Genomic DNA, 18,061 nt, shown 5'->3' on the forward strand with positions numbered 1-18,061 from the left:
TGGACTCAATAACTGAAATATGGAGTACTTTAAGGCAGAAATTTGCCCAACCTAATGACACTAGGGTCTGCAACCTACAATATACATTGTGAAACATTACTCAAGGTACAAAAATTGTAGATGCATATTTTATTAAGCTGAAGGGAATTTCAGAGGAATTGAGAAGTTGCAGGCCTCTACCACACTATCAATGTGGAAAATGTGATCCCAACTATTTCAAGAAATACATGAATCAATATCAGAAAAACATGGTCTTTAGATTTCTAAATGGACTCAATGAATCTTTCTCAACTGTTAAGTCTCAAATTGTCATGATGGATCTTATCCTAACTCTGGACAAAGTATATAGCTTAGTTTTGAGAGAGAAGACATAAAGGAATCTGCTAATTCAAGCACAACCAGTCCTTGAATCTTCTACTATGATGGTTGCTGTAGATATCAAGAAGAAAATGAGAAAGGACATCTCATGTAATCACTATGGGAAGAAGGGAAAACCAGGTCTTAAGAAGGATAAGACAATTATGAACAATGTAGCAATAGTAAATGACTTGACAAATTACATTAAAGCAGAACAAGCAGAAGAGATGGCAATAACAGGCTCCATGTCTCAATTATCTATCATAAAGCAACAGGTCAACAAGCTGATGGAGCTCTTGAATGAAAATGGTATATGCAGCACTGATGGTAAGGTTTCTTCACAAAATACTTAACAAGCAAACCACTCACTTATCAACTCAGCCTTTGCAAGTATTGTCTTAAGTCATCTTTGTTTCAATACATTCAATAACTTACCTTCTAGTCTTGGAAATGCAAATGTTGATGTGATTAGACAAACTCATTGAATTTTAGACTCTGGTGCCACTAATCATGTGTCATATTCCCTTAAGAACTTCATTTATGCAAAACTAGTCAAAGATTGCTATGTGCAATTGCCTAATAATAAAAAGGCAGTAGTTTCTTATATAAAATCATCAAGCTAGGTCCAAAACTAATCCTTGAGAATGTCTTCTGTGAACCTAAGTTAAAATACAATCTTATTTCAATAGGTTAACTTACCAAAAATAAGAAAACCTCTATTCCCTTTACTGATATGCATTGTCTTATTCAGGACATACGATCATGGATAATGATTGAGGTTGCTAGGGTCTTCTCAAGACTGTACTTGATGCAAGAAAATTTAGATGATCAAGATCTCTGCAAGTTTCTTTTTGACAAACTTATCAAATTTTCTTTTATTTTTTCTGTTAAAGCTTGTAAAGCAAAAAACAAATGTTTTGACCTTTGGCACTTTAGACTAGAACATGTGCCTTTGGAAAGAATGAATGTTATACAAAAACAATTTCTAGTCAGTGAGTTTTCAGATGATTTGATCTGTGAAATGTGTCCACTTGCAAAGCAAAGAAAACTTCCCTTTCTTATACATATTCAAAACACAAAAACAGCTTTTGAATTAATACATGTGGATGTTTGGGCATATAAGACACCAACATCATCTAATCAGAGATTCTTTCTCACTATAGTGGATGACTTCACACGTTTTACATGGATTTTTTTTATGAGAAACAAGTCAGATATTCTATCAATAATTCCTTCTTTCAATAACTATGTTTAAAGGCAATATGGTTCTTTAATTAAATGTATCAGGTTAGATAATGCACTAGAACTAAAGATGACAGATTTTTTTTCATAAAACTAGAATCATACATCATTTATCATGTGTTGACTCCTAAAAAAAATGGAATTGTTGAGAGAAAGCATCAACATATCCTTATGGTAGCTTGGACACTAATGTTTCAGTCCAATATTCCTATGCATTTTTGGGGAAATGAAATTTTAATAGCAGTCCATATGATTAACAGAGTACCTACCAAATTACTGCAAAACAAATCCCCATTTGAGTTATTATATGGGAAGCTACCTTCTTATGACCATTTAAAAGTGTTTGGGAGTCTATGCTATGTGTCTACACTGTCACAAAACAAAAAGAAATTGGATAAAAAAGCCATCAAATGTGTGTTTTTAGGACATCCTAGTAATGTTAAGGGCTATAGAGTATATGATCTTTGTGCACAAAGAGTTCTAATTTCAAGAAATGTAGTCTTTCATGAATCAACATTTCCATTTCAACATAAGCAGTGTGACACACTAACAGACCCATTTTATCAAACACCTAAAGTGCATGCCAGATATGTAGATGATCTTGATATCAATTTTCAAAATTATCCATCCCATGAACTCACACCTGCTAAGTCAAGCCAAAATCAATCCATTTCAGCTTTAGAAATACCTGAAACCTGAAGTTCAAGTGATTCATCACCAAATTCACCTAGCCTTGTTATTCTGCTTACTGCAGCTAGCAATGAAAATGATGCATATAACAGTCAAAATAATCAAAATTCAGAACATGCATCTACTAACTTACCAATTAGAAAGAGTACAAGAACTAGGCATGCCCTTAGGCACCTAGATGCTTATCTTGTTGATATGCCTTCACAATTAAACACTGTCACAGCTCACCTAATCACAAAACACTTATCAACTGAGCATCTTTCACCTGTACATAAAACCTTCACCACATCATTATCTAATTAATATGAACCTCATACTTACCATCAAGCTGCCAACCATTCACATTGGAGAAATGCAATGGCAGTTTAACTAAAAGCTTTGCAGGATAATAAGACTTGGAGCATTGTGCCTAGGCCTTCAAATTCTCATGTCATAGGCTGTAGATGGGTTTATAAGGTTAAGCTGAATGCAAATGGTACTGTTGAAAGGTACAAAGCCCAGGTAGTTACTAAGGGCTATAATCAACTAGCAGGGTTTAACTATCAAGAAAGATTCAGCCCAGTTGCCAAGTATACAACTGTTAGAGTACTTTTTACTTTGGCAGCAACTTTGAATTGGAATTTATCACAACTTGATGTAGACAATGCTTTCCTAAATGGTGATCTAGAAGAAGAAGAAGTGTATATGGAACTACCACGAGGTTATGAAATCCAGGGGGAGTATCCACATGGAACACAACTTGTTTGCAAACTCCATAAGTCATTGTATGGCCTAAAGCAAGCTTCCAAGCAATGGAATGCCAAGATTACTTCCCTAATTCTGCAATATGGATTTCATCAGTCTTCTACAGACCATTCCCTATTTACCAAGAAAAAAAATGACAATTTCACTACTCTATTATTATATGTAAATGACATATTGATTGGGAGCACATTATCACAGGTTGCAGCAGAAGTAAAACAATTTCTAAGCTCAAATTTCAAACTCAAGGACTTGGGAAAGGTCAAGTACTTTCTTGGATTAGAAATAGCAAGGTCTCTTGAGGGGATTTCAATATGTCAAAGGAAGTATACCTTAGATCTTTTAAAGAAACATGGTCTGCTAGGGGCTAAGGCAATATCTACTCCTATTAACTATAACCACAAACTACAGAAGTCTCAAGATAGGGATAGATTAGTTAATCCAATAGAGTACAGGCATCTAGTTGGAAAGTTATTGTACCTTACATTTAGCAAACCAGATATTTCATATGCAATGCAAATACTATCACAGTTAATGGATAAACTAGGGCCCAAGCATCTCACAGTAGCTCACAGGGTATTGAAATACCTTAAAGGTTCACCAAGACAGGGGATTTTGAAGAAGTCAAAATCAAATTTAAAGTTATCTGCCTATTGTGATAGCGATTGGGCAGGGTGTCGAGATTTAAAAAGATCAATCACTGGATATAATATTTTCATTGGGGATTCCTTAGTAACTAAGAAATCAAAGAAACAGTCTGTTGTAGCTTGAAACTCAACAGAAGCAGAGCATCGGTTTATGGCATCAACATGTTGTGAAGTTGTTTGGTTAAAATACTTACTCTCAGATTTTAGGATAAAACATACAGATGCAATAATCCTTTATTCTGACAGTCAATCAGCAATACGCATCAGCAAGAATCCAATCTACCATGGAAAGACCAAGCATATTGAATTAAACTATCATTTCATCAGAGAGAAGGTACTTGAGGGTACAATTAAACCAATGTACATCTCAACTAATTTGTAGCTCACAGACATGTTCACTAAGGCATTAACACCAAGGCAGTTTTATAATCTCCTAAGCAAGATGAATGTTCATAACATTCAGATGTCATCTTGAGGGGGATTATTAGAAAGAACATGAGAAATAAGCTCAATCCTAAGCCTTCTTCACTAAATGGAAAAATAAGAAAACTCTAGTTGTGGATGAAAAATGAAAAATCAGAGAATAAAAGAAGACAAGTAAAACTCATCGTTTAAATAAAAGAGGATGCAGAACTTATGAAGCTAGAAACGCATCGTTTCAATAAGGAGGTTTATTAACCTTTTTTTTTAATTTTCTGTTAAGTTAGTTGAATGTAATTATTATGCCTTTTCTTATTTTCTTTACTGTTTAAACATTGTACATATATATATATTTCAGCTCATTGAGCATTGAATACATAGAAAAACCTTGAGAAATTTTCTCAAGGCTACGCCGTCTTGTTCTTTTCTTCTGCTCATTTCCTGACACGCAAGTTCACAACTTGACGCAACACAGATGGCTTTATAAAACCACCAAGATTTGATGTTGATTCAACCATTGCACATTTCCAAATAAGTGCTACCACAACTTCAATGCGCTTAGGCTTTGGCACGCTTGTATTAGCAACTCTAACCTTAAGCACTGAAATCTTTGAAGCATCAAATACTAACCTCCTCATAGCAACCTTTTGACACGTGAACTCTATGACAAGCATTGTGAATGGTAAATATGTAAGTGGCAACAACGATGCAGCATAGCCAAATTTTAGAAACACCCCTAGCTAGAACCCTGAGTCGTGGCAGCCCAACTATTGATAAATTTGCTCAAGGTGGATAAATCAATGATCTTGTGCTAAATGTTTATGCCAATTGATATGCCACCACACTCAAAGAAGTTGACCTTTACAAGTAATAAATGTCCTGTTGCTACTTCTGGGGATTCCATTTGCATAGGAAGAAATTTGTTCAACACCTCACCATATGGTTGTTTAAAGATTTCCTAGAGAAGGCAGTTAACTCGAGCTTCAATGTAGTCAACCCCTTCATTGTTACAATCAATTAAGTAATTGCTTATCTTCCCTATAAAAAGGTAGAACCGAGTTAGGGTTTCAGATAACGATTTCTTAAACCGTTAGGATTTTTCTTTAGCCTCGGTAAAATGATCATCAACAGCACCATCTATAGAGTACCAAAAAATTAATGGTATGTAAGCCACAGGAGCCATTTGGTCAAGAAGTGATAGCTTGAAAATTTTCAAGTTAAGGGGAGTTGGTGAATAAGGTTTGATGGTTTCTGTATGGGTGGTTTCAACTATCAATTCCGTAGCCATCTTGTTCTTAATTTCTCAATCACAAACAACATGCACATAGATATTTGTAGCCGATGGGAGGTACCTTGTGTTGAAGGAAGTAATGTTTTTTTTTTAAGATAGTTTTTATTAATCCCATCACCTACAAGCTATTTTAAGTCTCTAGCTTGAAAGGCAAAAGACTTTAATGGCATGAATGAAACAATGAGGGTGAGGGAATTTGTACATTTGTCAAAAGGACCCAACTACTTACTGTGTTGAAATAATCATCAATTTGAGAATCTAATTGAAAGGTGCTAAGATGGTGTTTGAAGGAGGTAAAAGTCTAGAAGGAAGCAACAGTCGACTGAAGAATTGAAGTTGTTATGTTCAAACGGTGTCATTTTATATTTCCCAAATCTTAGGGCTTTGAAATGACTGTTTTATGTCATTTTAGTTGTTAAATTTAGTCTACTGGTTGTAATGATTGAAACGTATACTTGTATTTCGTTTAGCTAAGTTTATTTCTTTTATTACTTGTACATAGTCTAGATGTCGTTTTGTTTCTCTTCTTGCATTGGCTTTTATTATGGTTGTTAGGCTTACACAGAAATCAATAGTTTTCAGCTTAGCTTGATCCTATATTTTCGATGATTTAGAGTCTCAAGATTAGATCTAGTTAAAATTTGTTTTTGAAATATTTGTATAAAAAGCTAAAATGAAAAACTTTTGGTTGGTTGAGCCAAGTTATCAAATTTCTTAACTCAATCCTTCTTCCTTTTCTACTCGATCCTTCTTTCTTCTCTATACTCTGTTCCCCTCATGGTCCTATAAAATACTATTTGAAATCACAACATGGTATCAGAGCTTTATTCTTAAGGGACTTGTGATTTGATCATCATTGTGAGTTGCATTTTCTTCTTCAAAGAGTATGGCTACTGTTGGTTTCAATGCTGCATTAACTCTCATTTTCTCTAGTGTGAATCACCCTTTCTAGGTTGTCAAGATGAAATCAGACTTGAAAGCCTTTAATCTCTAGGATGTTATTAAGACTTAAGAGGCTCTTATGCAAAGGCATGTCAATCCCATAATAGCTCAAATCAAACAACACAAAAAGAAAGTAGCTAAAAGGTTCAAGGCTCTTATTTGGTTACAATTTGTTGTATCTAAGTCAATTTTTGCTAAAATCATGAATTATGAAAATCTTAAATTAATGTGAGATAGTTTAAAAGAAGAACATCAAGGTATTAATCGAATAAGGCTATGCAAGTGTTGAATATTTCTAGACAGTTTGAGCTGAAGAGGATGAAAATATTCAAAAGTATACAAACAAACTCTTGAAGATAGTAAATTAACGTAGGCAATTGGGAGAAAAAGTTAGTGATAAAAGAGTTGTGAACAAGATTTTGGTTAGTATTTCAGAGAGATTTAAAGCAACAATTTCATCTCTAGAATACTCCAAATATTTGACTAAGATTTCAATTAATGAATTGATTAGTGCTTTATTGGCTCAAGAGCAAAAGAGAGCTCTTAGGTGTGAAAATCTTGTAGAAAATGCTTTGGTTGCCAAAACCCAAGGCTTAAAGACTAAGGGTAAGAGTTCAAAGAAGTATGAAGGTAGCAAAAGTAGTGATGACAAGTAAGAAAAAATGAAAGACAAGTGTTCTCTATGTCCTCATTACAAGAAGAGTAATCATACTCCCAAATATTGTTGGTACAGGCCTAATGTAAATTGTAGAGCCTATGACCAACTTGGTCATGTTGAAAAAGTCTGTAAAGTTAAAAAGAAATATGAAGAGAATAAAGCTGTTATGGCTGAATAGATTGAGGAAGCTGAAGACATGTTGTTCATAGCTAAATTGAGGGATGATTCAAATAAAGTGTTTGGTTGCTATGTAATGGTTCTTCTAACCATCTCACAACAAATGAAAAGCTATTTTCAGATCTTGATAGAAGTTTTACAACTCAAATCAAGATAGGCAACAGTGTGTACTTGAAGATAGTTGGTAAAAGAACAATTTCTATTAGTACTTTATCGGGTATTAAGTATATTTTTTATGTTTTCTTAGTACCTGATGCTGATCAGAACTTGCTGAGTGTTGGTCAATTGGCTAAGAAAAATTATGCTTTGTTGTTTAAGGGTGAGTTATGTATTGTGTTTGATCCAGCAGGAGCTAAGATATTAACTGTGGAGATGAAAAATAATTGCTACCCTTTAAACTTAATGAAAACTGAGTATAGAGAATTTATGAGTGAAGATGAAGTTACTAATCTTTGGCATAAACGGTTTGGTCATGTCAATTATAATTCATTGAGTAAAATGCTTGTTGATGGTCTTATTAATGGTTTACCTATTGTGAACAAATTTGACAAATTGTGTAAAGTTTGTCAGCTTGGGAAGCAGTGTCGAAAACCATTTCTTAAACAAAGAAGTTGGAGTGCTAAGAGTAAACTTGAACTTGTTCATACTTATTTGTGTGGACCTATGAATATTTCTTCATTAAATCACAGTAGATATTAAATTGTGTTCATTGATGATTTTACCAGATTGAGCTAGGTTTATTTTTTTAGAGCAAAAGTCTGGAGCTTTGGTCAAATTTATCAAATTCAAAGCCTTGTCTAAAAATCAAGCTGATAAGAAGGTTAAAACCTTGAAAATAGATAATGGTACAGAGTATACATCCCTTGAGTTTGAAAATTTCTTGGCTCAGTCGGGTGTAAAACATCAGTTAACTGTCACCTATACTTCTCATCAAAATGGAGTTTTAGAAAGAAAGAATAGAATATTGGTGAAGATGGCCAGATGCTTATTGAAAATGACATGCCAAGTGTATTTTGGACAGAAGCTATTAACACAGCTAATTATATTTTGAATATGACCTTTACAAGAGTAATAACTCTTAAACCTCCAATGAAATGAGGTATGAACATAAACCAGATGTTGGTCATTTCAAGATATTTGGTTGTGTGTGTTTTGCCAAAATACCATATGAAAGAATATCAAAGTTTGATTCAAAGTCAGTGTTAGCTATTCATATTAGCTACAGTGATGTATCTAAAGGGTACAGGTTTTATGACCTTAAGTCTAAGAAGGTTTTCATAAGCAGAGGTGTTCAATTTGATGAATGGTAGAATTGGAACTTGAAAAAAAAAAACAAATAGTGGTCCTGATAGTGGGGTGTCTGAAAGTAATGAGCAAGTGGAAGATGAAGAAATTGATGAGGTTGATAAAGAAGATGAAAGCTTGGCAGTTTGAGGGACAAGATCATTATAAGACATTTATAACATATGTAGCTTGGCTATTGCAGATCCCACAGCTTTTGCAAAAGCTCAATCAGATGTTAATTAAAGACAAGTTATAGATGTAGAGATAGCTATGATTTAGAAAAATGGAACACAGAAGTTGGTTGAAAAGCCAAGTAATCAACATGTAATTGGCGTTAAATGGATATACATAACAAAATTGAATCCTGATGGTACAATAAACAAGTACAAAGCTAGATTAGTGGTAAAAGGATATACACAGACCTATGGTACAGATTTCTTTGAAACATTTACACCACTGGCTAGGCATGATACTATAAGGATGTTAGTAGCTCTATTAGCAAGAGAAAGGTGGCAAATATATCATTTGGATGTTAAGTCAGCTTTTCTAAATGGAGTTTTGAGAAAAGATATTTACATTACTCAACTTGAAAGGTACATAAAGTAGGGAGATGAAATCAAACTCTGCAAATTAATCAAAGCCTTATATGGATTTAAGCATGCTCCTAGAGCTTGGTATGAGAAAATTAATGAAATTTCATTTGTCAAGGGTTTAAAAGAAGTGTTCATGAACCAACTTTGTATGTAAAAGGCTCAGTTGAGTCAATATAGTTGGTGGTTGCATTGTATGTCAATGACTTGTTAATTATAGGACCAAATACTGAATGTTTGAAGGAATTTAAGGTCCAAATGATTATTACATGTGAGATGACAGATTTGGGATTAATGACTTATTTCCTTGGCATGGAGGTTCAACAAAATGAAGGACAGATTGTTTTGCATTAGCTTAAATATGCAAACGATCTATTAAAGAAGTTTAACATGAGTACATGTAAACTAGTTAGCACTCCTCTTACTTTGAGTGATAAACTAAGTAAGCATGATAGTTCTGTAGATGCTGCTGGCCATATTTTCAAAAGCATGTGTTGGAGTAGGATCTTAGTGAATTGATGTAATTCTGTAAAGCATGGATTTCAAAAAACAAATTTATAAAGGAAGCAAGCAATTCAATTACACAAGCGAAAACACACATTATTCTTATTGCAAGTAACATAATTACATCATAAAAAAATAAGAATCTATTAAGTAAAAAAAATACCTTTTATTTTGATATTCTTATTTTCAGACACCACCACACCAATGAATGATTTCTCGACCAAACAAGTTTATCACTTATTCTTCAAGAACGCTTTTAACTTGAACCTTTAGTAGACAAGCTGTGGAATGCTAGACTACAAGATGGCAACTAACTTTGTCTTTCTTTTCTTCCTAAAAATTAATGGCTATTTTCTTTCATAAAATTCAGCCAAGAATGGGAGAAATGAATAAAGATAAAGCAAAGTTTGGAGGAAGATGAGAGAAGTGATGGCTGAAACTTTTTAAAAAAAAAAACACGGTTTTTTTTCTTCCAATCTTTTCTCTTTTTATATAAACTCTTGCCTCAAAGGTTTAATCAAAATCAAACACCTTTGAATCGATCTTAACCATCCATTTAGAGTTATGGATGCATCAAACATGCTCTATAATTATCAAAATTAAAATTAAAAAATAAATAATTTAATTCTTTAATTATCATTTAGAGTTTTTGATAAAATAAAACTCCTTATTGAATAACAACTCTTATTTTATTATTATCTATCTTTATTTAAAGAAAATTAATAATAAATAAAAGAGTGATAGTCAAACATGAAATCTTCTTTTATCAACCTGGATGTTTAGATTCATTTTGCAAGAATCCTCATAGCATTACCTTAATTTTAAGACAACTCTTGTCTTTAATTAAGACAAAAATATTTTATCTTGTCTAAATTAAGACAAATATGTCTTCTTGTCTAGATTAAGACAAAAAATATTTTTCTTGTCTTAATTTAAAACAAATATATTTTCTTATCTAAATTAAGACAAATAGGTTAAAGCTGTCATTTTTGTACACAATTTAATTAATCAAATAAAACATGCATTTCAACTCAAACAAATTGAATTCTATGAAGCTAAGTGGGGAATCTATTTGGACATAGATATTCGAAGCTCTAATAAACTTAGAATTATTCTTAATCTCACTAAAAAATAATTCAAGCTTATTAACCATGAAATCACTCCATCATAGATTCATGGTTGCATTCTTGGATTAACAATAATTACAAGAAACAATTCAATACTTGATATTAATTATTAGTTGTCCAATTGCAAACCTTATATTGTACACCCTCATAACCATCCAATGAAAAAATGTGAAATTACCGTTTTACCTTTTATGCCAATTTTGTCCCTTAGCCTCAAATTTTACCCAATTAGTGATTCAATACTCTAGATCTAATCTTTTGAGTATCTAGATGTGATAAACAGCTAATTCATCAATTCACTAAACCCAAATTAATCACCAATCTTCCTGAAATCACTAGAAGTGATGTTAATACTATGAACTCCATTATTTAAAGAAACAAGAGGTAGTAGCTTAGTCTTCAACAATAGTTGAGTACATAGCAACAGCTGCTACTGCCAATCATGCAAAGTGGTAGAGAAAGATTTTGGAGGATATTGGATTTATTTAGGAGAAAGGAACTATGCTATATGTGGATAATCAATCTGCTATAGCTATACCTAAAAATCATGTGCTTCATGATCATACTAAGCATATCAGAGCAAAATGTCATTCATTGAGAGATGTTGTAAAAGATCAGGAGATTGAGTTAAAGCATTGAGAGATTTGAATTTCTACATTCTTGTTTAGGTGTTCATCATATTAATGATTATGTCGGTGTGTTGAAATAATCATCAATCTTAGAATTTGATAGAAGGGTGCTGAGATGGTGTTTAAAGGAGACAGGTTTGGAGGGAAGCAGCAGTTGACTGAAGAATTGAAGGTGTAATGTTCAAACGGTGTCATTTTATATTTCTCAAATCTTAGGACTTTGAAACGAGTGTTTCTATGCTATTTTAGTTGTTAAATTTAGTTTACTGGTTGCAATGGTTGAAACGCATGCTTGTATGTCATTTAACCAAATTCATTTCTTTTATTACTTGCAAGCAGAGTCTAGATGTTGTTTTGTTCTTCTTCTTGTATTGGCTTCTGTTATGGTTGTTAAGCTTGCACAGAAATCAATAGTTTTCAGCTTAGCTTGATCTTATATTTTCGATGATTTAGAATCTCTGAGGTTGGATCTAGCTAAATTTGTTTTTCAAATATTTGTATAAAAAGCTAAAATGAAAAACTTTTGGTTGGTTGAGCCAAGTTATCAGATTTCTTAACTCAATCCTTCTTCCTTCTCTTCACGATCCTTCCTCATTCTCTCTATTCGGTTCCTTTCATGGTCACGTAAAATCCTCTCTGGAATCGCAACATACCATTGCATCAAATGCTAAACCCACATCAAAAGATAAAAACATGAGAGTTTGCTCATAATCCATCACTACCAGAAAGAAAACGAAAAGCTCAGCCTCTCAAAAAACTGAAAAACTAAAAAAACAAAAAAAGAACCATCGGAAGCACTCCAAGAACCCCACCGTCGAAGAACCAATCTCGCCAAGGCTGCACTCAAAAACCGTACAACTAGGCTTACCCCACGACGCAAAGAATGATATCAATCAGCCGTGAGGAACCTTCGACAGGAGACGGAGAGCAACAGCGTTCCAAGCAGAAATCATCTCCAGCTCTTTCTCAACCATAAAACAGATGAAAACGAGCTCACTCAAAGAATGTTAAACGATCATTGTCTTATGAGAAACGAGTAGCGTTTCCATGGAAAACGAGCAACATTATGTTCTAAATTGGGAAATTGTTTTTCCGGTTTCTCCTTTTAAGGGAGGGTTGGAGGCATGGTTGTATATATTAACAAAGTCCAGAAGGAATCACGAACTTGGAGATTAACTCTCCTCTGAAAAAGGAAAAACAATTGTTAGACTAAGTTCGGAATTTCGGGACATTATCGACTTGTTTATTTGAGTTGCACAAAGTCTGTCCGGTTGACTGAAGAAATTGCCAAAACGAGGGATTGCATAGATGGGAAAGCAGGGGAAACTCAGCCTGAAGTAACATCCAAGTTGCCATCATTATAGTCATGTTCATCGGCAATAATAAACACCTTATATTCAAATCCATCTCTAAGCTTTGAAAATATGCATTGATGTTTTAGTTTTGGAATTCTTAGGAGGCATATAATGCTTTAGGCTTTAGCTTTTGATATCTTCTTGAACGCGGGAATGATATTCAAATTTTCAGGAAATCAATGTTTGATTCTATACGCAAAAAGATATCAACCAGAGGTTTGATATGCAGCTGACTGTTGTAGGCTGGTATTACAAGAATTAAACAAATATGCCATTCTACTGCAGAAATATTTATGCTAGTCACATGAGAGAAAGAGAAAGAATTACAAGGGATAAAAATAACATTTAATCCCCATTAAACCCATCCAAATTAATCAATATTTGTATTAACAGAGACACCAACAAAAGTTTTTCAGTTGCAAGAACAAAAGGGAAGCAGATAATACATACATGCAAGAAAGGAGATCAAGTGGTTCAGCAAGTGCACAAGTGAGGAACAATTTGAAATCAAGATGAACAGCACAAATTACCTGTGACTATAGATCCTCCGTATGATTCTCTAAAACATCAACTATAAGAAGAGCAAAAATACTAGGTACATCCCCTCCATCCTAAAGGTACACAGCAGCTGCTAACTTCTATTTGCTTCATATGAGTGCCACAAATGTGGGACTTCATTGCTGCAAAATGATGTTCTTAACCATCAGGATACAATCAACTCACGATTTTGGGAGCAAAAACATGACAACTCGTAAGATTCAACTTCTCTAAGCATTTTACCACCTTGTGCCCACAGGACCAGTAAAAGATTAACAGTTGACAAGAGCATCGGTCACTCCACATTGGTGCTCATGATATTCGGGAGGCTACAATATGAGGAACAAGACCTGCTTCACCATTAGCAGTGTTTGATACAGCAATATCTTCTAAACGCTTCCAGGTGGCTTCATGTTTTGTTTTTATCTCTCCCAGTTTTTCTTCATCTTCCCGAAACTTGTTCAAGCACTCCTCAAATAGTTCAGGATCAATATCAGAAAAAATCTTGCGAACATTATGCGTTAAGCTCTGGACCACTTGATTCCAGTGGTTGTGCCCATTTTTCTCCAAGGCAGGGAATATGATGGGCAGTATAACTCTGCGGTTTTGTCTAATTAAGTTCTCAATGTGATCATTACTCCACAAGTACAAAGCCCTCTCCGCTACCTGTAAAAGCAAGCATCAGAGGTCTGTAAATTCAGGAAAACCACAGCATGTGTAGCCAAATATTTCAGCAGAGGCAAAATAAGATCCTATTAAGATATGTCACAACTGAAAGATTCAAATCTCATACTGGAAACTTGAATTTTATACAAAACCTTACGAACAAAATTCCTGTGTATGAAGGAAACCACAATGTTTCGACATTAAATTGTCATACAGCACCTATGACTTGTAAAATGGAATAAGTGCTTATGGAAATCCACATGCATTGAAATGATTGCTGTTACATGGTAGCACCACAATTTAAGAACTGGAGTCAATGGACATCTTAGCAATGCACACAACTGAACACTAGAACAAAGAAACACACCACATTATTATTCATTTTAGTAAGTGCTAAAGTGCTACATCATGTATAACCTAAACACATGCATACAGCTTGGTCAGCCAACTCCAAAATACCTTAAAGAATTATGCGGCCTAAGTTTTAGAAACAACCCACTAACTCGTTAAACCTCTTAACGTTAGTATTAACAAACTTCAGGCACACAATACGGATCCTTCCTGCCAGAGTAACAGCAATCTTCACCTCATGAACTAAAACCTGGGTGGCAATAATGAGCCAAAACATGAAAGTTGACCTGTATTTAATTTATGAATATACTCAATGACTATTTAAGCAATATCAACACCAGAAGTCACCAAGACCACATTCACTGCCATGATCCCACAATTCACTGCCATGATACCACCAGCATTCAAGAGCCAACTACAACAACCAGAACAACCACCACACTGCAGTAACTGCAGACTATCAACTACCCAACACATCCACTACCACAGCTGCATTAGCACCTAGACACCACCAAATTCATCATGATTACTATGCTGCTACCATCTCAGTTGCCAGTATATCAGCCTTGTTATTCCAAAACACCAAAGTTCTTCAACCATCATCCCAACTAAAGGATTGCCCACCCAATGCAAAATCTGAAAACAATGCCATCATACCTCTACTTTTGTCCACCTAATCTATAGTAAGAATCTCTAGTAAGATTCACAAGTGTCCTTAACAGAGATAGCTACATAGGAAATTTAAATTGTAGAACAAAAAGGACCACTAGGAAAAAAAAATTTAATGTTGCCTCAAACCTGTAAAAGTTTGGAACACAGCAAAATATAGGTTCATAGATGTATCAACTATTGATGCACAACCAGGACATCAACCATTTTCCATCTTCAAGCCAATATAAGATTATTGGCAGAGTTTCTCACCATCATCAGTTGCCAATTCTCAACACATATCTTACACAATTATGCCAATAAGGAGCTGGCTATCATAAAGTACCAGAAATTAGAACCTTAATATTTGAATTCCAGTGTCAAATCACCCATCAGAACACCATTATGACTGCTACCAACAAGAATTATATATCAAGTAATTTAGACTTTCTCAGCAGCAAAAATCTCCTCGGGCTTAGGTACAAGAAACAGAAAACTTTAGTTTACTCTATTTACAACTTCATCCATATCAGACTAGATAAAGCTCAATCAGAATGGCTTCAGTTCTCATAAGCTCAAAAACATAGACTTCTGTACAATAGAGAGCAGCAGAGAAAGATCATTGAGAAATTAATGAGATCTAATTCGCTAACATATAGCCCATCCTCTTAATCAACTAATATGGGAGATTGTGAGTGGATGTTTGATGCAAATTACAATCAAAATAAAACAGCAAACCATCATCGTTTTGACTGAAAGATGAACAAAGTGGAACCTTCTTCCAAACATAAATAAAAATGAGAGAGAGAGAGAGAGAGGAAAGACTCTTTCTCTCCATTTAATTTTTTTGAAGAAGTAAATGAGCAATTTTCAGGATTCGCGTGAATTTAGCAGTAGAGAACCATGAGATAAACAACTGGACAGATGAAACATTTGGCAAGGGCATTTCACACAACAAGGAATGAAGAGAAATTTGAAAAGTTAATGGCTTATACCTGAAAGTGTGAACTGCTCAAGCAACGTGCAATTTGGCGGAACAAAGGTACCATACATCTTTGAAATTCAGCAGGCTGAGTAGCTTCCAAAATTTCTTCCAGTTCACCAAGGAACATGACTTCCTTTGAACTATTAGTAATTGGCCAGTACTTCAATAATCCCCTTACAACAGTATCAGCTAGTTTGCAGTCTTTCTCAACAAATTGAGTGATGCAGTATGATAGCTGCTGATGATACAGTGGCAAGCATTTTGGCTTGTGAAGTGGTATTAGTGCCCGAACAAGGAACAATTTGTGTTCTTCTTTAAGTGGCAGAGCAAACCCATTGATTATACTTCCCAAAACCTCTAAAAGCTCAGCAATCCCATTATGCTTCTCCGTTTCAAAAATAAAATGGAAGAAGATGTTGTTAATAGCTTTCCTGATAAAGGGACGATGCACCATAAACTTGCCATAGATACGATGCAGAATTGTTTTTAGATACTCCCTCTCCCTAGGATCTTCAGAATCAAAGAGATCCAATAATTTGAAAACAAAAGAATGATCGATATACCTCTTAGCCAACTTGGCATCTGTCTCAGGAGATGCCACAAACCTCAGAAGGAATTCATAAACAATTTGCAAGTGAGGCCATGCAGGGTCCATCAATGGCTCTTCCTCTTCCATATCAAAGGCTTCTACCACCTTATTTTCACGAGGCTGTGGAGTAAGGGATCTAAACAAGTTGATAGACATCATCTTTACAGCTTCTTGCATAACAGTTTCAGCAAATTTGCCATTCGCAGAACTAACATAATCCACAAGTTCAAGTAACGTCTGCCGCTTGATGTCTTTTTCTTTCAAGTTCTTCATTGGGTCAGTGAAATCAAACACAATACAACACAAACTTAGCTTTCTAAGAAACAAGTTTTGCTTCTCGGAGCTAGGAACATCCTTAAATCCAGGTAATGCTTCAAATGGAGCAGTCAATGAATTCCCATTCAGTTTTTGATTCACAGCTTGGGTGAGTTTACTTCTAGGGCTGTATCCTAAACTAGAAGTAGAATTAGGTCCAGAAAGAGGTGCACTGTCGATCATCAGCCTATGATTACCCACAATATCACTGCCTCTTAAGTTAGAGGAATTACTCAAAGAAGGAGCAGACGAACCCCCAAATTCACGACTCTCAGATGACTTTGATGGCTTTCGAGGAAGCCTGCCTAGTATCTGCTTGATCATATCTCAAAACAAACGAAATAACAAAATCCACAATGAACCCAACTGTGCTCAATTTCCTTTAGAGCAGAACCCAGTCCATTAAAAGAAGGGAACCTCAACTTCACAGTAATGGAAGACAACCAATACACATAAAATTCATTACAAGCCAAGAAACAAATGGACCCAACCTATAAACTATCCCAGATGTAGAAATTCCTATCCGGATAAAAATTTGACAACCCCAAAAAGCATCTGTCAAAGCAAAAACTCTTGCTTTTGCCAATCATCCTATACTAAAATTTGACAACTTTCTTTGCTCTATACAATTCTAAAACAAAAAACAACACCTTTTGACTTAAATTCGGCTGAAATTAAAGAAAAAGAAACACTTAAACTGGAAGCCCAACTGCAAACTTTAAGCATTAAAAATATACCAAAAAAATAAAAAGAAGCTCCTGGTTTCTATGTGGTTCCCTGCTACCTCTTCTCTGTAAAATCACCAGCCAAAGTCAGTTGGGTCAAATGATGACAGGATCTGGGTTTGATCAAAAAACACCAAATTAGCAAAAACCAAAGATACTATGAAGCAAAGAAAGAAAAAACTACAAAAGTGATCAACTAAAACAGATTATTACAGAACAACAACAATAAAAAGCAAAAACAAAATAGAAGATAAAAGAAAACCCAGAAGAGGAGAGAGCCTTTGACACTTACAGAAAGCTAATAACTCGATAGAGAAGTTGAACAAAAGAAAGAAACAGGCTTTGGACTTTCCCTTTTTTAACTTTCTTTTTTCCTTCTGAACTTACTTTGGCCCGAGGGGAGACAAAGAGAAAGAGAACAAAGTGACCAAAAGGTAGCCCTTTGATACAAGAACCTTACTTCACTGCGCGTAAATGGAACATCAGAGAATATTTAAAAAATATATAAATTAAAATAAAAATAAAAAGTTTGACAAAAAGAAAAGAAGTCTGTTTCTCTCTCTCTCTCTTTTCTATATTCTCTCAGGTACT

The 18,061-nt window shown here is 34.5% G+C and overlaps 1 protein-coding gene across 2 annotated transcripts; it reads right to left on the bottom strand.

Moving 5' to 3' along the window:
- LOC18609677 (serine/threonine protein phosphatase 2A 57 kDa regulatory subunit B' theta isoform) lies at positions 12,988-17,971 on the bottom strand. Of its 2 annotated transcripts, XR_001926775.1 has the most exons (4): positions 17,763-17,971; positions 15,852-17,583; positions 13,438-13,857; positions 12,988-13,334 (listed from the first exon to the last, which is right to left on the bottom strand). XR_001926775.1 is itself a non-coding variant. In XM_018116180.1 (3 exons), the coding sequence occupies exons 2-3, from the start codon at positions 17,067-17,069 to the stop codon at positions 13,504-13,506; spliced, it is 1,572 nt and encodes a 523-aa protein (XP_017971669.1). In that variant the 5' UTR covers positions 17,070-17,583; positions 17,763-17,971; the 3' UTR covers positions 12,988-13,503. The 2 variants fall into 2 exon arrangements, 1 of the variants encoding a protein (XP_017971669.1); XM_018116180.1 differs by having other exon boundaries at positions 12,988-13,857.

This window comes from Theobroma cacao, chromosome 2, assembly GCF_000208745.1.
Source record: "Theobroma cacao cultivar B97-61/B2 chromosome 2, Criollo_cocoa_genome_V2, whole genome shotgun sequence".
NCBI classification, from domain to species: Eukaryota; Viridiplantae; Streptophyta; class Magnoliopsida; order Malvales; family Malvaceae; genus Theobroma; species Theobroma cacao.